General features: G+C 44.7%; 1 protein-coding gene across 8 annotated transcripts in view; it reads left to right on the plus strand.

Annotated features, from left to right (window-relative positions):
• LOC146759500 (receptor-type tyrosine-protein phosphatase T-like) overlaps positions 1-25,000 on the plus strand; it is an 83,703-nt gene that overhangs the window by 22,074 nt on the left and 36,629 nt on the right. For all 8 annotated transcript variants that reach the window (XM_085510721.1, XM_085510720.1, XM_085510719.1 and 5 more), the window contains one exon: positions 16,655-16,856. In XM_085510721.1, coding sequence (XP_085366847.1) covers positions 16,655-16,856 — 202 coding nt within the window. The remainder of the gene's footprint in view (positions 1-16,654; positions 16,857-25,000) is intronic.

Below are 25,000 nucleotides of genomic sequence, written 5' to 3' on the forward strand. Positions count from 1 at the left end.
GGGAGAAGCATGGTACCAATGTCATATATACACACACACATATATACATGTATATACATGTGTATATACACACACACACACACACACACACACACACATTATATATATACACACACAGAAAGCTGAGATAAAGAGGAAACCCCAGTGAAGCTTTTGTGCCTGAGAAGAACCCAGACGTGTGTTTTACCCACTGCTTTTTCACATCATTACATAATTGTTTTAGCAGCTTTACTCCTAAAGGGAGCCATGTGCGTCTGTGTCCAAATTATTTGCTGGGATTTAACACCGTGCTGTCTAAACAGAATATCTGTGAGCATAATCCTTAATGATATGCTGGGGGCACACACTGCTGATGGAAGCCCTGCCTGTGATTAATCAATTAAGAATGAGATAAGCCCAACAGAAAGAAGTTCCTCTGTTCTGGTAGACAGTCTGAAACATGCTGAAGCTGGACTTACATCTGGACTTGTTTGCAGTTCCACGCAGGATCTTCAATGTTGTCTCAAGTTAAATAAATATGTGAAATATGGAATACCTGAAAGTAGAAATTAATTCTGCTTTCCTTTTAGTTTCCTTTAGAGAATTGTGGAGGTAGTATGAGCTTCCAAAAGCTGAAGGAGGACAGGCATTAGTTCATGTGTAGAATGCTTTCTTTGGCATCCCCTTCTCACCTGAGGGCATGCAGCATTTGGACAGTGCACCATGTCGTGTTTAGCACAGCTTTAGCAATGTGTCAACCTCTGAATTTACTGCTTATAAATATTTCTGCTTATAAACCTTCCTGATTATAAATACTGCCAGCAGCTAAATGCACTGCAATCTGGTACAACCCATTCAGCCTTAGCTGCCCCTCAGAGAGCCTTTATTTTAAAGGAGGTAACAGATGAGGTGACAGAGCTCTGCTCTGAGGTGACACTTGTTTTTTCTGCTTGTCATTGCAAGCAAACAAGCCCCTGGATTTGAACGTGGAGGAAGATATGTTGCCTTCTGTTCAACAGCATTTCTTTTTCACACCGAACTCCCTGGAGTGAAATATGCTTCAGTGGGTGGGAATATTGTTAGGTATCATTGCAGTCTTCTGCTATGAAATGGAACTTATCACTGCCAAGAGCCTGCTGCATGGAGGAGCCATTGTTAGGCATCCCCAGCAGGGTCAAGGGATGACCACCAATAGCTGAGGGGTTCCTGCCTTACTCTAAGGGGTTTGGAAACTGGGCAGTTGGGCAGATGCTGTTTTGTATCTCAACAACCCGCATTTCTATGCAGCTATATCTGTATCTGAGTCTGTTTCTGGAGTGATTTCTGAGGCTCTCACCTTCACAGGCAGAAGATACACTGTAAGAACAGCCTTGGCTATTATTTCTCTTGGAAGGGGGTTGCATCTACATCCACATTCTAGCTAGTTATAATGATAGACTTTTCTAATAAGAGTGGAGTTGAAGTTTGGTTTTGCTTGGCTATTAAACAAAACTGGCTTTCTTTTCTCTTTTCTTGGTTTGCAGCTACAGTCCCTGTCTGGTACCATTCCTGGGAAACATTACAGCTCCTTCAGCATCTCAGGTGCTGGGTGTTGCAAAGGGGGGCATGAGCAGGACACCTCATCTTGCATTGAGTTGTTTCTAGCAGCTGTGCTCTCAGTTTTCAGGGTTACAGTGAAGACAGAAGTAGCTGTGCTTGCGAGTGAAAAAGTGAGGGGAAAAGCCTCAGCACCTGGTAGGATCTGAAACGACACAGGTCCTCATTGCTGTAAGAGTGGGAAGAGCGGTCTCCCTGCAGATGAATTTTGTGAGCAGGCCTTGCAGACATCAGAGTCTGAAAAATAATGACTTTGTGTCAGAGTGTAGCTTGTGCTCTTGTACTTGCATTACTTCTCTTCTCACTTAAAGTACTCATTGTACCGTACTTCTAAACACGGTATGCGTGTCTGGAATGGAAATGCGTAGCTAGATCCTAATTGTGGGAGCACTGCTTCTTACTTTGGAAGCCATCCTGGGGTTATGATGACATGCTGAATGAATGCAAAGTGGTGCTTTTCTGAAGAGTTATTTCAGCTTGGTTTGCTTATGTTAACATTGTGGGGTCAGGCTAATTCCCTGATGGCTGTGTTTTCAGGTTGCATCTTGACTTGTGCAGTGCTGTTCCAGGTATGCTGCGATTAGCTGTGTCTCACCATCTTCTGCCCAATAGACTGTGAATATTTGGACCTGCAGAATGTAAGTTAGGAATGATGAGTCTCTGTGGATGTCATCTAGGAAGGTGGATGCGATTGATAGGAGTGGCTGTGAAATGGGGCCTCTCTGGTTCATGGCTTTTGTGTTGGTGCTCTGATCGCTTTGGATTGAGTTTGAAAGCAGATTCATGGATGAGGTGAGGCCTGCCTGTTCCTGTTAATGGGACATGAGAAGAGCTGCACCCATTGTGGCTCTTACAGTGAGATATGAACTTGTAGGGCTGGCAGCTAGCGAGAAAATGGACTTTTCTGTCCATACCAACTGCCCAGCTCTGGTACCACTGCAGCTTCAGGAGGGCTTCCCTGTTTGTCTTAGCTGAGAATTTGACTCAGTATTTTTTTTTTTTTAACTAAAGTATAATTTTTATTGAATTCAAGCCATTACTTAGAAAAATCTCCAGTGTATTTCTAATTTTTAAAACCTGCCTAAAAACAGGATCATAACTGGACCAGCAGGAAGCAATTTTCTTGAACTTATTGCACCATGGAAGCTAATAGAAACTTGATGTACTAATCAAAGTACTTGGGTGTGTTTTAAGATGTGCTGGTTTTGTCCAGAAATGGCTCATTAAAAATGATATTCTTTCTGGAGCTTTAATTATCTAAGTGTGCAAACTAAAATGGGTTTGAGCTTTGGAGACGATCAGAGGAGGAGAGGAGACAATATAAATGTTCATTCTAATTCTTATTTACTTGAAGAGTAATTATTTCCTTTGATGCTAAATCACCTTTTCTTCTTCTCTCTCGATCCATGAATTTTCTATCTGCTAACAGAACCTTGGGATTGTACTCCCCACACTTTGCTTCTGTCATTCCACTTTATTAAACTGGCAGTTTGTTTGAACAATTCAGTTATTCATTAGATTTTACATTTTTGCTCTGGCTTTATTAATTACTGCTTTTTACGAACTGGGAATGTAGATGTTCCCTTTGCCACTGTGATAATTTGCCTTTGTAAGAGGCTTTTCAACATTTCATGCCATTTCCCCCATCGCAGGGGCTTTCTCCTTGGCTGTAAGATTTACTTTGAATCCTGCTATTGTTTGCCACGGAGCAGTTCCCCCAGAAGCCAGGTTTCCATAAAGCTGTCTGAATTCTGTTTGCATGCTTCCCTGCTGTTAAACAGTGTGTATGCAAAAGGCAAAATGCAAACTTGGGCTGCTCAGACCCCGTTCTGCCTCTGTGGTGTGATTGCTTCTATCAAATCCTTAACTCCTGGAGCATGTATGTGCAAATACAAACTGGGTTATGTCCCATGTGAGTGTTTAGTCTAGTGAGATCAATACTTTGCATGCTTGCCCAGCGTGCTGCTCACATAGCCTGCTTGTGGAGACTGCATCTCTGATGGGCTTGTTTGTGGTGCAATGGAGTAATAGCAGGATGTAACGTGTGCTGAAGGCAAGTGAATGCAGTGTGCTTTTCTTCTGGTTTCTTACACTCATTTATTGAAATCAAACTTTTTTGTAAACAGAAATGCTTTGCTGTGAGATGCTCCAGAAGAAGTAGGCTTGTTGAGTTGACGTCTGGGTTGCATAACTACATCCCAGCTGGTGGCAATGGGAGCACATAGGAAGCTGCTCCTTGCCACAGCTGAGGAATGGAAATGCTGTTCTGGGCCACCAGTGCCATACCCACCTGGTCCTGCTGGCACTCAGCTGAGTTCCCATCACTCTGGCTGGAGAGATCCTGGTGGAGGCTGAGTGGATCACTGAGTGGAGGCAGAGCATTTAGGTCAGGAAATGTTGAGATCTCTGAGGTTCTATGAAACTGTTGCAGTCTCTCCAACAAATTATGCCTCATCACTGGAGACGCTAAAGGTCAGGGGGACAGGGCTCTGAGCACCTGATGGAACAGTGGTTGTCCCTGTTCATTGCAGAGGAGTTGGGCCTTCAAGGGTCCCTTCCCACTGGAGTGATTCTATGATAACAGTCAAATCTGAAGTTTGAGCAATGCTGGACCTGTAAGACTTAAGCATGGTGAATGGCTTCCCTTAGCAAGTGGCTTTGATTGGAAAGCACTGATCTTGCTGGGACTGATGTATATGCTCAAGAGGCCTTGCTGGGAACCTGAGCTCACTGCGAAAGGTTCTCATTTACTCTCTTGTTTCCTCTGTCAAAGACCTTCTGGGTGAAAGCCCCATGAGGACTAAAGCAGCTGAGGAGGAGGAGTCCTAGTGCACCCCACAGCCATAGCACTGATTCAATGCTTGGGAGGGACAGAGGGGGTAAGAAGGATCAGACTGCTCCAAATTAACAAGGAGGAGAAACTGCTCTTGAAGTACAAAAGGATTGAGTTATCTCAGCACAAAGCCTTATGACGGATTGGTTTTTCTCTTGCTGATCATAAACTGAGGGAGTCAGTGCAGAGCAGTACAGCTCGCTAATTCGCTTAGCAGGGTGAGCTGCACCAGTCTGCGTCTGTAGGCATGAAATATATCAAGACATGCTTAGACTGCTGTGTCTTTAGGCAGCATCTTTCATGCAAATCATGGCTTTCCCCCCCTCCCCCCCCCCAATAAATTACCCTTAATTTGAATCAATATAAAACCTGCCTTTCCATTACTGTGTGATGACTCTCTCCCGTTCCCCAGTGAATTCATAAATCTGTTTCACTTTCAAACCTCCAAATTATTTTAATAAGAAACAAGGAGAAGCAGCATAAACTTAAGTTTTCAGCATGACTTTTCAGGCCCAGGTGTCTGCACTCCAGTTTGCCACATCTTGATGCTAGCCTACTCATGTCATATGCTTAGGAGCCAAAGCTGAGCCAGTCAAGTTTGCATTCTCATTATTGCTATTCAGAGTCTGAATGCTTGCTGGTAAAAAGACACGAATATTGCATGGAGTCCAGGAACAGCTGCTAAATCCATTTGAGATTGCTGCAAAGCATAATTCAAGATGTTACTGTAAGAGCATTTTTCTACTATAGAATGATGTGCTGTTCTTTCAGGGTAAGTTTAGGTAGCACGCACCAGACATTCCCACTATGTGTTAGGTATGGCTAAATGTCATGTTTCCATTTCTTTTTCCATGCCTATTGCCTTCTTTCAGCTGATGGAATAGATTGAGAGACCACACGATGTGTCTGCAAAATCTGGAAATGAAGCTAAAATATGGCACAAAATACTGTACTCAGCTTTGATGTGTTCAGGAAGAAGAGATCGTTCTTATGCTATTTGCAGTTGAACCTTGCAGGCTTTGAGAGTGAAACTGTGAATCAATTGAGGCTGGAAGAATTTCTAGGCCTACGTTAGCCAAGAGCTTTCTGCATGTTTGTATTGATGTTACTGCAGCTCAGGCTGGGAAACTTGTAGTGCTGCATGCAGGGCCTGGGTGGGTTCTGCTTACCTTGTGCTCCCACTGTAGGAGGAATGGCTTAGAGTGATGGGTTTGAAAAATACAGGACAGTGTGGGAGAGAGAAGTAAAAGAGAGGCCTGCAATACCGTCAGCAGAGAACTCACTCTTTTGTGTTCTCAGCTCTTCCAGTTTTGCTTTTTAATTGAAATCTAACGAGGTCCATTTTGCGAAGTGCCAGCATCCTTCAAGTCTGTTTTTATTATGTGATTCCCAGCGTGCAGAGCTGAAGTCTACATCTGCAGCAGTTAACCTTGTTTACCTCCTCGCGATGACAAGCTAAAAGCTGTTGGCTTCCTCCCTGCCACCTGCTCCAGCTCTGTGTCCAGACATTGACACAGCAGTGATGTTGGCACTGTGGTTTCTCCCGGCCCTTTGTGACAATGTCATGGAGAAGCCAAGCTGTCTCCTTTCAATTCTGGCTTCTTCAAACACTTCTGAGGGTAAAAAAAAGGAGTAGGAGATAGTGATGCAACTTCCAATTGGTGCCAATGGAGAACAGGTGGAGGGCTCTGAGCAAAGGACCAAGAATGAAGGCAGAGCTTGAAAGAGCTCCTATTTGTGAAGCAGAGTTGGAGATAGCACCAAGCAGCCAGCTGACTTTGGCTTGGTTTTCCAGCTCATTAGTGAAAGGGGCAGAAGCAGAGCTGGGTTATCCTAAGGGGGCAGGTGGAGCAGTAAATTAGTTTATTTTAAACTTCATCTTTTGAGACTCTTTCAATGGTGATGCCTTTTAATGTAGCCAAAAAGAGACCCAAGAATCTTTGGTGCATCAGGAGGAATATGTCATAAGAAAGAGGGGTGAAAGGAAGGCTGTTTGGAATGCTGCTGCCAAACAAAGAAAGGGGGATGGAGCTGATCTCGTGTATTTTCAGATGAGTGCCATTTATGTTTGGCAATAAGGGATGATGACTGTATTCGTTCAGATGATGCAAAATGAGAATCCAATGAACAGTTGTGATAGGAAACAAGTATTTCTTTTAACTTTCATTTTGAACACAACACAGGTATTTCCTCTCGTGCTTTTATGTCTTGAGGAACAAGCAGTGTTGCTTCTCCAAGGTGATGGAAGACTTCCAGCTCTCTCCTGACTTTGGACTCTCCCCAGGACATCAGAAAGTTAGGCCCAGCATTTATTCAAGAGGAAACGGGCAACAGTGACTTTGTTCAGTGAGAGTCACAAACAGTCTGTGCACAAATGAAGGCCCTCTGGGTACGAATGCTGTGAAGTCTCTTTGAAGGCCCTGGTGTCTCGGGCACAGGGTTTGTTTTCTTTTTGATGGAAGATTTGGATTAGTGTGGAAAGCAAAATCACGGGGTGAAGCTTCATGGCCTTGAGTGAGAGCAGGGACTTTGCAGCTGGGGAAGGTGTTGTGCAGGTGATTGGAATTCATGTTTTTAAGGGAGCTGAATGGCTTTTTCAAATGAGAACACAGGAGAAATCCTTTAGGGTTTGGATGATATAAACTGTGTATTTTGATGAGATGTAGGAAGATGGTCAGAAAAGATTTTGGGCTGAGGAGCAGCAGGCTGTTTATTACACAGATTCACCTCCTGTACCGCTCTGCAGTGGGGTTAATGGGGGCAGAGTGGCACACACCTCTGCTCCGTGGGCTCCTCATATCCCTGTGCTGCCCTGCACAGGGACACGTTGCAGTCCAGCAGGGGCTGTGCTTGGCTGCAGTGCTGCTTCTTTTTCTTCATGCAGATGCAGGGCTTCCTAAAGCTGTACCCCAGGGCTCTCACAGGTGTTCAGCTCACAGGTACTCCCTGTTTTGGTTCCATCCCCACTTTGGGAAGCATGGGCTGTGCTCCCAGCATAGCTCTCCATTTGGGTACACCTCCTGTATTCCTTCCCATTTCTCAGCTCTGTGCCCAAGTGATGGGCTGAGTCCTTACCTTTGGTGGCTCTGCTCTAGCAGGATGGGACCAGCAGGTGCAGCCTTCTGCTGGCAGCCACGTGGATTGCTGGGCAGTATTCCCGAGCACTTCACCTTGTCTACCTTGGCAAAGCTACTCAGGAAAAATATGGTCAGTCTTGCTAAAAATACTGTTATGCAAGACAGCATCTTAACCACTGCATCCCAAGCAAATACTTTGCATAGAGAAATTTATGTTCGTTACTCTGTGTTATCTGGCTGGAAAAGCTGACCATTTTTCTGCAAAAAGCAACTTGGCTTTTTTTGCTGGCCAAAGCAGTTCGGGTGGATTTATTTGCTTTTATTCAGAATGTTTAAACAGGGATTCTAATGTTGGCTTCAAGAGGAAGAAGTTCTGGCCCTGTTATTTATGGCAGGTGTGCATTTGTAGGGGGAACTGGGCTGTGCTCCCTTCTGCTTTGTAAGGCTGAATTGTAACAGATTGACCTGCAGCAGTTTCCAAAATCTTTGTGACCAGCCAGTGTATATCTTGGGGAATTGTGCTGGATGGGAAGATGTTAATTTAAATAATAGGAAAATGGGCATGGAAATTGCACAGCCTATTTCTGCCCTTCGCTTACTGTGTGTGGTTTTCTTATCTCCCTGGTGAGGAAAATGCAAAGGTGGGACAGCTGATGGCATAACTGGAGAGAGAGCTGTATAAAGTGCAATCACTGCCTTTGTTATTAACAGACTGTGCAAAAGAAAACTAGGCATACCTTCTGTCTTAATGCATTCTGCCTTTCTGGCATGGTATGGAAAGCTCATGTCGGGAAGTCAGTAGCATCTGGAGAACTTGGGTAGGTAGAGGCATGCAGGTTATTGGATGAGCAGCAGAGCACAGCGAGCCTTACGCCTTTTGTTCATGTGTAATTGGAGCCTGAGATGCTGGTGTTTCAGTTCTGTGCTATGTCAGAAAACAAAGATGCAGACTGTGAGAGGAGTGTCAGGCAGCCGGTGTGGGAAAATGGAGTTTTGATTTATGGCGCTGGCATGAGACAAACTGCAGGGGTCCAGGGCAGTGCTGGTTTATGGGTGAGTTCTGGTCATTAGTGCTGATTCCTTCTTTCAAGGTCATTTTTTACTATTTTGTGTGTGTGACTTTTCATAGGTTGGTGCATCTTATCCTAACAGAGCAGCTCTGGGCTTGATTCATTTATCCATCTCCTTTTGAGATGAGCACGTGGCCATGCACTTATGTGCCCTTAGCAGTAAAGGAAGATAAATATGTGTTTGAGTGGGTTGCTGGGCTCAAAGTGTTTGCTTAGGTGCTTCCAGCTTGTATGTTGTACCAAACATCCTTGTTGACACTGCTGGTAGGTATTCAGCTGTGCAATTGCAGGCATGCTCTGCAGCATCTCAGGATGGCACACCTGGATGGAGATTGGTCCTTCATGCTCCCTTTAGGGAAGCAAACACCTCTAATGCAAGTGGAAATGGAAATCTGTGCTCTGTCTCATAGGCTGTTCTTTGCTCTTGGGTCACAGCTGATGGTGACACTACTTTGTAACTTGCTCCCTGTATTGCAGGACCCACTTAAAATGCCTGGGAGCTGTTTGTGCTGTGCTGCTGAGGATGGTCCTGAGCAAGAGGCTGTGAGATGAAAGGAGACTATTTTCATTCCTAACTAAATTCCAGGCTGGGCAAAGGTGTTGGGCTGTCAGGTTTGAATTCAGCAGTGCTAATTGTTGATATTCAGCTTAATCCCTGATTCCAGGAGATGTCACTGAAGAGGACAGGGCAATTAATTCATCACAGCTTAGCCTGGCGTGCAGTGACTGGGGAGAAGCCAGCTCCAGCTCACTGGGCTGAGCTATAGAAGGGATGCATGTCATTTTAGGAGCGTTTTGATAATCCTTTTGTAGTCAGTTCCAGCTCGAAAGTAGGAGGGGAACCTGTGGTTGGGACTGGTCATTTCTTGTTCTTGTCTCAGATTGTAATGCAAGCTGCTTTTGGTGTTAGATATTTCATGATACACGCTCAGATTCAAAATGACTTGTTTCAGGAAGTCAGGTTAACACAGCAGAGCAATGGTTATGGTGTAAGCTGGTATTTGTGGGGTCAGTGATTCCTGAAGTGGTGCCACATGAGATGCTCAGGAGGCAGCTTCACCTATACCCTGCTGGCCCCAACTAAACGGAAGGAGATAGCATCTAGGAGACAACTAGAGCTGGTTTCCTTCTACAATAAATAACACAGTTAACTTGTAAAGCACGTGGCTTCTTAACACCTGGCTCGGGGAGCACTGCTTCCCTCAGGCAGTGACTCAGGAAATGAAGGAAATGTTCTAATAACTTTGAGTTCAAGGATATTTGTCAGACTTTAGAGCCTTGGTTTGTTTGTGTTTATTTTTGAGAAACAGGGGAAAAATGAAATTTGCTTGTAGGCTTTATTAGAGCATAGAGTGGAATATGTAAAGCAAGATTAAAAATGAAATAGCCTATTGTTTCCCAAGGTACTTTCAAGCATGAGGCTTCTCAGCTGCTTCCCCTCCCATCCATCTGCAGGCACAGCACTGATATCCCACCCCTTTTCTCTCTGCGCTTCTGATTTGTGTAAGGAATTCTAGTCCTGGAGAATCACATTTTGTCTGCAACAAACTTTTCTCATCAGTCTGGGGAACGCTATGCCAGCCCTGTTGTGGAATGGAAGCCAGAGTATGAAGGACTGTGGGGGGTTGTGGGTGGCTGCCTGCAGGTGGGGGAAGCTGCTGCCCTGGGGTAGGGATGGGGTTCATGGACAAATAAAGGACCCAAGGGTAAAATAAATTCCAATTTCAAGCCTTGTTTCTGAAGCCAGGGGTTGAAAAAGCAATAATAATCCAAGAAAAGCTTCCTTTTTTTTGCTCAGTGGGGATGTACCTAGCTAGGGATGTACCTGTGCATGAGGTGGGTTTGTTGTACCCTCAGGTCTCTCCATAGCAAGGAGCAGGCTCTGAGCTGGAATGCTGCTAGCTGAAAAAGTAAATGTGCTGCCAGCTGTCAGCTCCAAGTATGCCCTTGTGGTAGGGGTTGTGTGAGGGAGAATGAGGAGGCAGGACGGGCCGCTTTGTAGGGATGGGGATATAAAACATCAATGGGGATGCAGGGGATAATGTAATGGATTTATAGGTTTCAGATGCCTTCACTGAATTGCTGTGCAGGCTGTCACAAAAATGGGAAATAGATATATGGAATTGCATAATGTGTCTACAAAGTAGCATTTGATTTAACAGCTGTACTTAGCATTTGCATTCCAACAGGCTGCAGTCCCTGAAATCAGAGGGGAAGCTTGTAGTCCTAATGGTTGGTGATGAATGTGGCTGTAGAGACCAAGCTTTGCTCACCAACGTTAATTAGTTCTATATGGCAAAGGATGTAACATAAAGTGATGTGTAGCGTTGTGTTGGTTTCAGGGAGAAGGACCGTATGAACATGTTTTTGCCTTGACTGACAAGCTCTCAATCCTGAGACATCAGAGTTTGCTGCCCTCAGATTTAAGGTTATGGCACATGAAATCCTAATAACTTCATTATTCATCAGTGTGAGAGCTTACCTGAATGTGCTGATGTACAGGAAGATCAAATGGATACAGCAGCCATGGCTTGAGCAGAATATCTCCCTGTTAATTTATTTAAGAGGATTAAAGAGAATCTGAACAACCATCCAGGGCTCCCGGGGGGTTTAGTGCACAGTACTGCAGGGCGAGAAGGACCATTACAACAAAGTGATGACATCTTTATCATGATTTATTATTATATTGAGCTTAGGTCCTCACAACTGTGCCAGGATGCATCCTTCCAAGGAATGTCTAAACCCAAAGGGCTATTGATCACATCCCTTGATGCTTTGTTTTGCTGTTTAATTACCACGTTCTTAACAGTAGAAACCCTGCAGGGTAAATTTTTTGGCCTCCAGTTTTCAGCTGTTCTTCCCCTTACTGGTGTTATGTATGATAATACTGATGAACCCCTATAGTAATACACTCCAACATTACAGTGCCTTTTTGCTTGGTGTGGACACGCAGCTGCCCGTACGTCTGAGAGGTATGGAAAAATCACACAAGTTAGAATTAATTTGTTATAATTATGTGTTTCCTTCTGAAGAAAGATTTGCAGTGGAGAGCAGCCCTGTGCTTCCTAGTTCATTTACTCTCTGCTGTGGCCTTTCCTTTGAGGATGGAAGCCTTACATCGTAATAGAAGTTTTACAGTCAGAGATGATGACAGCTAGTAAAGCATTCACTTTTCCCCAGCAAATTGTGTTAAATTAGGCGGTGTGAAGGAGGAGAGAGCTGTGCTCTCAGTGTTATGTCTTCATTTTGTGGCTGTTAACACGGTGTTTGGTCAGTGATTTCAAGGGGTTGCTGTTCTGAACTTTAAATTGTATAAAACACGGAGTAGGATGGAGTAAACAGGGGAGCTGCTGGTTGGTGGGGCTGGGCGCACTGGTGTAGGTTGGATGTCTGCTTAAATAACAAGTAGTGAACTTAGTAACCATCCTGGTTCTGACACTGACCTGTTGTGGTTTATTCTCCGTAGTCTTATTACAGCAGATTTGTCACTAAACAGTTGGAAATCAGCTAAACTGGAAAGTGTCAGCATTTGTTCTGTTGATGTGTCCAACATTTTATCCATGAGGAATTTGGACTGGCCTGGCCAGGTTTGGCAGTTTGGATGGATGCTGAACTGAGCAATGTCTGGAGTACATTCTCTGCACCCCCATTATGTCCCTGCTGTCTGGGGGGGCTCATCCTCCTGCTGTGCTGGGAACGTGGCTCTTACTTACCTCCCTGAGTTCCTCTGCCTTCTGATCTTTTGATTACTTCCAATGTATTGCTTCAATTTAAGAAACATTTCCTAATGATGAAAACAAAAGGAAGATTTAGGATCTATTTGTCTGTTTCTTGGCCTCACGCTGTGCAGTAGCCTGGACCCGCGTTTGCTGTGATCACAACAGCAGCAATGTTGACCCCTAAAACTTTTCCTTCAGACCACTGAGTCACCCAGGAGCCAAAAGGTAAATTGCAAACAACGCCTGCAAACTCAAGGCAGCCACTGCAGTGTGCAGAGGGGGCGGCTTTCAGAGGGCGACAGCTGTCTGCTGTGCAGGAGATAACTGGGGAGCTGGTTAAAAAACATCGAGCTTCAGTCTTGTGAGACGTTTCCTTCTCTCCTTATTTGCATTTATTCTGCATCAGAGTCAAAACAAATATTTTCAATATTTTCAATCAAAGTGAAATTCTTTTTTTTTGAGCCTCTTGTTGTTTGTTTTCTGTCTAGGTTTTAAAATGTTTAATTTTATTGTCTGGGTTTCTTTTGCAGAATACAGCAGCGTGATGTGACACGGCTTGTCTTTTAAAATAGATTATTTTAAAATAATTTGGAGCAGCTGTTGTCTGGTGATTGAGTCATATCATTTTCTTAGATTAGAATCTCTTGTTTATTTTGTAATGAAATGGTTTGACACTTGGAACAAGAAATGAAGATAAATAGTCAGCATACCAGCGAGGAAAAGCAGGTGCTTATTTCAGCAGCCTTCTGATTCTAGGAAATGCCATATTTCTTCTCCACGCATGTTTCAGTGCATTTTAAAGCGACTCCTATGGAGTCACAAATTTCCATGGTTTCTTATTGAAAAAATGTTCTGCATTTGATTCCCTCCTTCAGAACTTTGCATCATTTCAGGGGAAGAGCAGGATCTCTCAGTGCCTGCTCACCTCACCACCATCTGATCTATGTGCAGATGATTTGCAGCTGTGCTCTGTCAGCCTCTGATACATTGCGGTGCATTACCAAGTGGACAAACACTCTGGATTTGGGATGGGATTGCAGTGTGTTGTTGTTGTTTTCTTCCATCCACAGGCAAGAATCCTTAGAGAAATGTGGGGATGGGAACGCAGTCACTGCCTGCAGGAGCTTTTCACATCAGGGTGCTTTGCTGACAGGTTTATTCATGGGCAGATCTACACTGATGCCTTCAGAAAAGTAGCGCTGATGCATGTATGCTTTGTAAAAACAAACTCCATTCTCTTACTTATACATGAAGCCCAATTTATAACTGATACGTTACAGCAACTCTTTGTTCTGTAAGGAAGCACAGATACATCCTGTAGCACGTTGCAGATGTTTTTGGTGAAGAAATAACAAAGCTTCCACAACTAGAGATTATCCCAGCTGTGAGAAGTGTGTGGTGAGCCTGGGGCCTGAGCAGTGGGGCTGTGGGGTGGCCAGCAGCAAGCAGCCCAGCTGGCGTAGAAGGGCAAAATGATTCTACTTTATTCTAAGCTGGAAGAGAATTTGCCTCCTTTTCCAAATAGTGCTCTGTTTTTGGGGCCACTTCGCATTTCACCTGTGTTTTTGCTGCTTAACCATCAGCACTCAGCAGTTATGGAAATGCATAGAAGCCCTCAACCTCAAAAATGTTTGTGTGGAGGAGTGTAATAACCCTCATTTTATAAATGGCAAAACAGAGGCTTAGAGAACATGGCTGTGAAGGAGGCCATTGGCAGAGCTAGAAGCACAGCTGTACTCAGGCCCACGAAACCTCCATCACCACATCGTTCTTGCTGTGGGCAGCAGAGAAGAGCTCGAGACTTGCTCTTGTATGAGCAATAAAATCATACAATCATATACTTAGTAATGTTGGAAAAGGCCATTAGGATCGCCAAGTCCAACCCCAACCCATCCCTCAGTGCCACATCTCCGCAGGTCTGGAGCACCTCCAAGGGATGGTGACCCCACCACCTCCCTGGGCAGCTGTTCCACGGCATCACCACTGCTTTGGGTAAGAAATTTCTCCTGATAGCCAATCTGAACAAGGTAACAAGCTGTATCTGCTGGCACAGCTACACTTACCTGTCTGTTGTTTCTGCCCATGGACTTGAATGCTGCAGAGCCATGCACACACTGCCAACTTTGTACTGCAGTTTTTGTTTTCCTTCTCCCTGTTCCCATATTAAAATGGTTGTGTTTTGGGGGCAAGGATTGTTCTCACTTACCTGGGTTAGTAAGGTTCACATCTGTGTGAATGGTCTCTGCTGCAGGAACCATCTTGCAGTTTGGTTATGTCAGGAGCGTGTCTTTACCACAGTTTAAATGTCCTTGGAAGAACTCATTTGGGGCAGTGACTGATTTGAGTCAATGGTCTTTATGAACGTTGGCCCAGGCTGTAACCTCAAATAATGTTGGATGTGTTCTCTCAAGTGCTGTTTTCTCCTTCCCACTTCTTATGAGTTGAACCCATGCTGGTTTAAGATCCCTTGTGCTCGTTTAGTGAGCAGCAAACCTCCCTCTCTTTTTATTTCAGTGCTTTTCCTTTTTGTTATTGTTTTTTTCCTCTCTCTCAAGAACATTTTTACCCACTTGCCTTTAGGGGATATGCATGTATATTGATGAAGAAAAATAACCCATTTTGTACTAACTTTAGAACTGGTAAAGGTAAGCGAGTGCATTTATTTAAATACAGATTGAGGACAGTTTCATCTTCCACTTTCATTTCTGGCCTTCTGAGCAGCGTGTTTGCAAACAAACAGCCATGGCTTTGCAGAGGACACCCCATGAGCTTGGAGCCTTGTGGATGTTCCTCATCTTTTTCCCAAACTCCACATTATTTCCTTCTGCAGAAGCACATGGAATTATCACTGCACTAACACTGTTTACAAATAGAGCGTACGGACTGCAGCAGTTCATTCCTAATAAACACCATGCATGCATTTTTCATTCTGGAGTTTGCCTTGGCTGGGTCACATCTCTTTGTTTAAGGTCTTTGATCCCATTCAGGTTCTGCAGGTAGAGGTGCACAGGCACCTCACTGTACCTGAGGACAAGGAGCAGGACTAAGCGTTTCTCCTCCTGCATTTAATTGCCTTGTTTTAATGATCACTGCGCCAAGTTCTGTCTCTTTCTCAGGTCTCCAGCAAGCAATAAAAATTTAAAAGCCAGTTGTAATTCCTGGAAAAGTTAGCAGGTTTGCAATGGAATCGCCTGCAAGCTGCTTATTTCTAATTCCTTTTTTATCCTGTTCCTATTAAAGCCCCATCTTCTAAATATTGTTTATTTATTTTTCCTCTGAACTGAACATTTTCCTCCTGTCACAACTTAGAAATTTTCAAAGACTCGTTCAGCAAAGCCAGGAATGAGATTTTCATGGAGTCCTCCATAAAATATTGAAGACTTCATATTTTAACATTACATTGATTTATTCATAGTGTTTCATTACAAATAAGCGAGGATCCCATAATATAAGGAAAGGTTAGGAGAGCAGCGGAGCGCATTATATTATATTGACAGCTCAGTTGAAATTGAGCTGCCTCTGGATTGAATTTGGAGGGTGAGGGAGGAATTGGCTGGTAAATAAGTCATGAGCTCTCCTTGCAAGTGTCTGCGTATCAGCGGGGTTGTCGTGGGGAAGCAGAACGGAGCTCAAGCAGAATTTCAAAGGTGTGTGTTCAGCCTGGGTTCCCCTGCAGGTGTGTTAGAGGTGCAGAGCATGTGGGGCTGCAGCCCGGCTGGATTGCTCTCAGGCGTGGTGCTGTGTGTGAGCCTGCAGCCCGGGGCTAAAAACAGGGAATTCTATCAGCAACCGTCTTGTGAGCTCAAGGAAAACAAGTGGGACTGTTGTCTAAAGGCTTGGTGATGTTTATTTCATGTGGACCTGTCATTTAATTTCAGTCTTTCATTTTGGCACGATGTCTTTGGCTTAGGAGAAGAATTCAGGCAGTTTTGTTGTCAGTAACAACCTCCTGTTTCTTCTCACAAAGCCTGCTGAAAACAACAACTTCCTGGTGGAAAACGTATCCCTGCGTGCAGAGGAACTTCCCCTGTGCTGATGGGGTCGAATGGGAAATTCACCTAAGAGTTCTGCAGGTTGTGCTGTGCTCAGCTTCAGCTGCAGAAGTTTGGGGTTGGGAACAAAAAGCAGTTCTTGGTGCCTTTTGTTGTACATCACTACGTGCTGAAGGGAAGAAATAGGTTTCATCCAAAGCAAAGCCTGGAAAAATGGTGATATTCACGTGGCAGCATCCAAACCTAGGGAGGTTCACTGGTGATACTGAGCTTATCTGCCCTTTTATTTTCGATCTGGAGTTCCAAAAGGGGAGTAGAAAAGGGTCATAGAGAGAGCCCAGGTGCAGAAGACCCCTATCACCTCACTGTCCTTGTTCTTCGTTTGCAGATTACTTACAAGGCCGTTGGGTCTCTGGATCCCAGTGCTGACCTGTCCAGCCAAAGAGGGAAAGTCTTCAAACTAAGGAATGAAACGCATCACCTCTTTGTAGGATTATACCCAGGGACTACGTATTCATTCACCATCAAAGCCAGCACAGTGAAGGGCTTTGGGCCACCCATCACAACACGGATCGCAACTAAGATTTCAGGTATTGCTTTGGGGAAGACAAAAAAAGGAACTTTGCAGGGCTTTGTTCTTTAGATCTACAGCTGATGTGTGAAACAATAAAAATGCATTCAGTTTGGTGTCTCCTCCATGAGTTTCATGGGGACCACAATCTATTATCTATGTTCGTTCAGATTACAGTGCAAGGGTTTGTTTGTGGATGCCTTTGGAGGATTTCAGATGGGACCCTTTGTTGCTTCTATAGATAAACCCTCACTACAGCAGGCTATTCAAATTATATATTCAGTCACATAAACTCCTTCAAAAGTGTGGCTTCATCTCAAGAACACACCAAAAATGGACACAGTAATTGAAGTAATTGAATTAATAGCAGAAGGAGATGAAAATAAAGAAGGGAAACAGTATTTCTTTCTTCCTGAGTAAGGCCAGGAGGAGAGCTCCAGGTAGGCAGACAAGGATGTGAGAGGCACTCAGATCAGGAGGAACTGCAGAGAGAAAGCTCCTGGGTGCTGTCACGGGTTACTTAGATTTACCTATGCCCGTGACAGGGGAAGCCACCCCACGCCCCCCCCCCGGGGCCTGGAAAGGAGGGGGAAAAGGGGAGTGGGATAAAACAGCGACAATCTAAGGAGGAAAAACTTATTTTACTAAATATGATATCGAAATACAAGATAACACAATATAATATAATTAAGGCTAACAAAATCGAACGAAACAGAGAGAGAGAGAGTCTCCGAAAACCGAGAGGCCTACTGTGAACTCTAGGCGACACGGCTGGAATGCTTCCCACTCTCCGAGAAGTTCGAGAGAAGAAGGAGGGCACTCCAGCCTGGGAACGAGATTATATAGAGTCCTGGTCCCGTGACTTATTGTTACTCCTGTTGTTCTCTGGGATATGTAGTCTTCTTCTGTGGACTGCACATTCAACAGAAGTATCCATACTTGACATGATGTTATGATGTGGAATACTGATAGCAAAATTACAAAATTACAAAACCATGACATTCCACCCCTTATTCTACATTATTACATCATGGTTAATATATACATATATATACATATATATACACGTATGTAAAATTGTCATAGCTAAATAGTAGAATTGCATGTAACATAACTAAATGTACAACTATAATAACTAAAATACACTACACATGCAAACATATATATATATATATATATATATAGATACATAAAATTATTGACTGCACTCCCCCAGCATCAAATTCCCTTGTGGCACACATTGAACATCCCCATCCTTCTGCATTACCCACCAAGTGCACCCAGGTCCCTGGGCAAAGACAGTTCCACGGATAGGTTTGCCCTTTCCAGAAGCTGGAAGGACCCAAACAGCTTTTCCCAACATGTTCTTTACATGTATAACAGGGACCTTATCTCCTTCTACAGTGTGTAGGGGGCTAGATTGACTAGGACCATCACGATTGACAGATCCTCTAGTATTGACCAGCCAAGTGGCTTCTGCCAGATTCTTCTCCCAGTGCTTAAATGTTCCACCACCCATTGCTTTCAACATAGTTTTCAACAACCCATTGAATCGTTCAATCTTACCAGAAGCTGGTGCATGGTAGGGAATATGATAAATCCACTCAATGCCATGATCTTTGGCCCAAGTATTTATAAGAGAATTTTTGAAATGTGTCCCATTATCAGATTCAATTCTTTCTGGGGTGCCATGTCGCCACAGGACTTGTTTCTCAAGACCTAATATGGTGTTTCGAGCAGTTGCATGGGGTACTGCGTATGTTTCAAGCCACCCAGTGGTTGCCTCTACCATAGTGAGTACATAACACTTACCACTGCGAGATCGTGGCAAGGTGATATAATCAACCTGCCACGCCTCCCCATATTTATACTTTTGCCATCGCCCTTCCTCCCAGAGAGGTTTCATCCTTCTGGCTTGTTTAATTATGGCACATGTTTCACAATCATGAATAACCTGCGCAATAGCGTCCATGGTTAAGTCCACCCCTCGGTCTCTGGCCCACTTATATGTTGCGTCTCTTCCTTGATGGCCTGAGGTCTCATGAGCCCATCGAGCTAGAAATAATTCGCCCTTATTCTGCCAATCCAAGTCGATTTGAGCCACCTCAATTCTAGCAGCTTTATCTACCTGATGGTTGTTTTGTTGTTCTTCAGTAGCCCGACTTTTGGGCACATGTGCATCCACATGACGCACCTTTACAACCATATTCTTTGTTCGGGAAGCAATGTCCTTCCATAGTTCAGCGGCCCAAACAGATTTTCCCCTCCGTTGCCAGTTATTTTGTTCCCACCGCTGTAACCACCCCCATAAGGCATTTGCCACCATCCATGAGTCAGTATAAAGATACAGCATTGGCCACCTCTCCCGTTCAGCAACATCTAAGGCCAGCTGGACAGCTTTTACCTCTGCAAACTGACTTGATTCTCCCTTACCTTCAGTGGCCTCTGCAACCTGTCGTGTGGGGCTCCACACAGCAGCTTTCCATTTGCGATGCTTCCCTACAATGCGACATGATCCGTCAGTGAATAGGGCATATTTCTTTTCATTTTCTGGTAATTCGTTGTATGGTAGGGCCTCTTTAGCACGTGATACCTCTTCTGCTGGTGATGTTCCAAACTTTTTATCTTCAGGCCAGTCCATGATTACCTCTAGGATTCCTGGACGATTGAGGTTTCCCATTCGCGCTCGCTGTGTAATCAGCGTAATCCACTTGCTCCAGGTGACATCGGTAGCATGATGGGTGGAGGGAACCTGTCCTTTGAACATCCAGTTCAGCACTGGCAGTCGAGGTGCCAAAAGGAGCTGTGTTTCAGTCCCGACTACTTCGGAAGCAGCCCGAACCCCCTCATACGCGGCTAAGATCTCCTTCTCAGTTGGAGTGTAGCACTCTTCAGACCCCTTATATGATCGACTCCAGAATCCCAGGGGTCGGCCTCGGGTCTCTCCTGAGGCTCTTTGCCACAAACTCCAAGTGGGGCCTTTCTCTCCAGCAGCAGTATAGAGGATGTTCTTTACATCCTGTCCAGTCCGTACTGGCCCCAGGGCTACAGCACGGGCTATCTCTTGTTTAATCTGTTCAAAAGCCTGCTGCTGCTCAGGGCCCCATGCAAAATCATTCTTCTTCCGCGTTACCTGATAAAGGGGGCTTACAATGAGGCTGTAGTTTGGAATGTGCATCCTCCAAAAGCCTACTGCACCCAGGAAAGATTGTGTCTCTTTCTTGCTAGTTGGTGGAGACATGGCAGTGATTTTGTCGATCACATCTGTTGGGATGTGACGACGTCCATCCTGCCACTTTATACCTAAGAATTGAATTTCCTGGGCAGGTCCTTTTACTTTACTTCGCTTAATAGCAAAGCCAGCTTGTAGAAGAATCCGGATTATCTGCTCTCCTTTTGTGAAAACTTCTTCTGCTGTATCGCCCCACACAACAATGTCATCAATGTACTGCAGGTGTTCAGGAGCACCACCCTGTTCCAGTACAGTTTGGACCAACCCATGGCAAATGGTTGGGCTGTGTTTCCACCCCTGGGGCAAACGGTTCCAAGTATACTGAATGCCCCTCCAGGTGAAGGCAAACTGTGGCTTGCATTCTGCGGCCAAAGGAATAGAAAAGAAGGCATTGGCAATGTCAATGGTGGCATACCATTTGGCTGCTTTTGACTCCAGCTCGTACTGGAGTTCCAACATGTCCGGCACAGCAGCGCTCAATGGGGGTGTGACCTCATTCAGGCCACGGTAGTCTACTGTCAGCCTCCATTCTCCACTGGCTTTACGCACTGGCCATATGGGACTGTTAAAAGGTGAGTGAGTTTTACTGATCACTCCCTGATTCTCCAACTGGCGAATCAAATCATGAATGGGGAGCAAGGAATCCCTGTTGGTGCGATACTGCCGCCTGTGCACTGTCTTTGTAGCAATCGGTACCTGCTGCTCTTTTACTCGTAGCAGCCCCACAACAGACGGGTCCTCTGACAGGCCAGGCAAAACAGACAGCTGCTTAATGTTGTCCATGTCTACAGCAGCTATCCCAAAGGCCCATCGATACCCCTTAGGATCCTTGAAATGCCCCCTTCTGAGGTAATCAATACCCAGTATACATGGAGCCCCTGGGCCAGTCACAATAGGATGTTTTTGCCAGTCTTTGCCAGTGAGGCTTATTTCAGCCTCCAGCACAGTCAATTCTTGAGAGCCCCCAGTCACTCCAGAAATATGGATTGATTCTGTCCCTTCATGACTGGAGGGCATTAGGGTGCACTGTGCACCGGTATCCACCAGCGCCTTATATTCCTGTGGTTCTGATGTGCCAGGCCATCGAATCCACACAGTCCAATAAACTCTATTATCCCTTTCCCTCCCCTGACTGAGGGCAGGGCCCCTCTATTGGTTACCTGTGATGACTGGAGCAACTCCACTGGTGGTTGGTATGTCTAGTAGTTCTTTCACCCGTGCTCGTAGTGCAGAAGTGGGCTGATCATGCCACTTCCTCATGTCTTCTCCACGGTCACGTAGGTAGCGCCACATGGAAACACGCGGTGCAATCGTACTGTTGTTCTTTGCTCGAGCTGGGAAGCGTGTGCGTTTAACAGCTGAGACTTTTGATGATGCAGGTGGGGAGTAGGACTGGACTAGTTTGATCAGATCCTTCATTAGACCTGGTGGCCCGTACGAGGATTGACCTTCATCAGTTGTTTCTGATACTATTACAGGATCATTACAATTAGTTGATGGAAACAATTTCTTGCACATTTCATCTACTCGGTTTTCTAGCCGTGAGATGGCAGAAACTGCGGCATGCAGTTGGGGAAGCTGCTGATCGATGGTTTGAAGCATTATAATCAGCTCAACAACTCGGGGCCATCTGTCCCCGAATCCTTTAGATCCTGATACCAATGACTGTGCAATTCTCTCTGGTGCTGTACTTGTGATTTTCTGCCACATGTCAGGATCGGCCCTCACTCTCTCAGGGTCAAGTTCGCTTGGATCAGGGCTGTACAACATTTTCGCCATGGCCAATTCCCTCAGGCGCTGAATACCTTTTTGGACGGTATTCCAACTATCAAATTTAGGCTTCAAAGCATCCTTATAGGGGTACCTTTCTCTCATGGCTTCTAACAGCCACAACCAGAGAGTGGCAGCTCCATCTGAACATCTGCTAATCCCTCTGTCGATACCTGCATCTTGGGCAATGCTTCCTAGTTGGCGAGCTTCATTACCATCTAGAGACAAGCTGTTGGCCCCGTTGTCCCAGCAGCGAAGCAACCAAGCAAGGATACCTTCATCTTGACGCCGTGTGAACTCCTTTCTTGAGCCTTGGATTTCAGTCAGCTTCAGAGGTCGACAATAGGTGATTTCCTCCTCATCATCAGTCTCTTCTTCATGCCTCTTGGTTTTTGCCTTTGCTTTTTTCGGTACTGCTCCATGCCCGGCACCTGGGTCTTCTGCTGCCCCCCCCTGTGCTTCTCCTTCTTTTCGTTCTAGACGCATGGACACCCGTTTCCATTTCTTGCCTTCCACAGGGGCAACTGATATTGCTACTGATGCCTCCTGTGACTGATCAGAATTAACTTGGGCTTGAATCTCAGATCGGAAACTCTCTCTCTCCAGAATAGTATGATACAAAGCACGGTATGCATAAGCCAAACCCCACATAAGGTTTACCTCCTTAGATCTCTGACCCAAATACTCACTTAATTTCTTAGGGTCCCTTAGGTGTTCAAGAGTGAAATCCCATGACACTGCGGGTCCCCATGCTTCTAAGACTTTTCCTAAACCTTTCCATATTCCCTGCCAGTCATCATTCTCTGGTTCTGGAGGAGACTTCCGCATAGAACGAATGCATAGGAACATATATGCATGCATTGATAGTGATAACATGAATGCAAGTATGAACCCTATCTCAGTTATTGAAAAGCGTGTGGAAATCTGAGAGTACAACCTAAATAAAAAGGGTTTATTTAGCCTGTACAATGAATTAAACATGGTGGTGTTTGTAAAATTGCCTGTTCCATCTGGGATGCAAGTATTTGTAAAATTGCCTGTTCCATCTGGGATGCAAGTGTTTGTAAGATTCACAATTCCATCTGAGGTGTAGATGCCAAAATTCTGACCATACCACATCTCGTAAAAGTACCAGGCAGGTGTCTCCATCAGTATCCACCTTATTAGGCTATATATCTGCACAATTCCACAACACCAAATTATGGTGTTAATAGTTGACCAATACTTTAAGAAGATCATAATTGCTTTCAATCCCTTAAACAGAGCAACTGGGATGAAGAGTGGATTCATAGCTGGCAGGCTCTGTAAAAGTCAGAGCTAGCTAGCTTTGCTCTAAGGGAGAAAGAAATCCCTTTGTTTTCTACACAAAAGTTAGATAGCAATGCTGAGAATGTGCAGCAGCCCTTAATGTTGACAATTTGTCTGGTATTTCAAGGTCACGTTCTCCGTGAGCAGCTACGGAAAGATAACACTCCCAACACTCCCGTAACGAAGCTCTTTAAGAGCAAAGAGAGAGTTGTTCTAAAAGCTAAAAAGCTCTATGCCCGCATTCTCCACCAAAAAATCTGTCACGGGTTACTTAGATTTACCTATGCCCGTGACAGGGGAAGCCACCCCACGCCCCCCCCCCGGGGCCTGGAAAGGAGGGGGAAAAGGGGAGTGGGATAAAACAGCGACAATCTAAGGAGGAAAAACTTATTTTACTAAATATGATATCGAAATACAAGATAACACAATATAATATAATTAAGGCTAACAAAATCGAACGAAACAGAGAGAGAGAGAGTCTCCGAAAACCGAGAGGCCTACTGTGAACTCTAGGCGACACGGCTGGAACGCTTCCCACTCTCCGAGAAGTTCGAGAGAAGAAGGAGGGCACTCCAGCCTGGGAACGAGATTATATAGCGTCCTGGTCCCGTGACTTATCATTAACCCTGTTGTTCTCTGGGATATGTAGTCTTCTTCTGTGGACTGCACATTCAACAGAAGTATCCATACTTGACATGATGTTATGATGTGGAATACTGATAGCAAAATTACAAAATTACAAAACCATGACAGGTGCTCAGGAGAAGCGAGGAAACTTGATCTGGCTACCAATAGCTCAGCTGGGTGAGGTGGTGGCTGAGATGGCATCAAACGAACATGTGCAGAATGAAATAGGGAACCTGGCTTAGGGGAATTCTCAGAACAGAGCTTAAAATGAACGTTTTTTGGTGTATCTAAATGACATCAAATCAAACTTTTGGGACAATTGTAATGTTGAAATATGCAGCTCTGTATTTTCCCTTATCTTCAGAACTGGTTGGTAAGTTGTTAGCAGTAAGTAACAGTGTAAAATTTTAAGGAAATAAACTATCTCTGTTCTTTGCACTGACCATCAGCGAAGTTGGAGCCTTTTAGATGTAGTTAGAAGCTCATGTCACATCCACCTGGAGTACAACCACAGGCTTTAATGCTGCTTGCAGAGGGAAGGCATGGTGTGTCCTCTGCTTATCTCTGGCCAGAGGAATAAAACAGCACGGGAATGGGAGTGCTTTTCTCCTCTTGTCCAGTTTCTTTTCATTTTAAGGGAGTGCTCAGGTCTTGTTAGAAGCCTGCATGCTTATTAACTGTATAGCGCTGAGCTCAGTTTCTCATCTTTATTTCTCTGTCCTCTAAACTTCTTGTTTGCAATAGGCCCCATGCAGGCATCTCTGATGTTAGATCATACTGTTGTGTGGTCAGCTGTACGCATGGGATTTTGAAGTTACTGTTATACTTGCTTTAAGATAATCCTAGAGGAAGTAGGGAGGAAAATGAGATTTGCATTGACTTGTTTTCACTTCTAAGAATGTCTTTGTTTGGCTGTCTGGAAGTTGATAGTTTTAAAATGAAATCCATCTATGTTGTAGGCATGTGTGAATTGTGTATTTGCAGAGAGTGCAGTGGTATCAGGTACTGGGTACTGCTGGTACCCTGTATCTTTATGTGACTCATACTGCTTCCCTCAGTGCACAGCGCCTTCTGCAGAGGAAAACAACAAACTGGCATTTGTTCTGAACTCATTGCCAGCTTATGGATAGGGAAGTCAGTTGCTGAGCTGATAATAGGAAACACCGTGCTTAACAGTTCTCAGGCATTTAGATAAAAATCCTGATTGTAAACAGGATTACTGTGGA

The sequence above is a fragment of the Coturnix japonica genome, chromosome 10 (genome assembly GCF_054131305.1).
Source record: "Coturnix japonica strain WE chromosome 10, WE-NBRP24, whole genome shotgun sequence".
Lineage (NCBI taxonomy): Eukaryota > Metazoa > Chordata > Aves > Galliformes > Phasianidae > Coturnix > Coturnix japonica.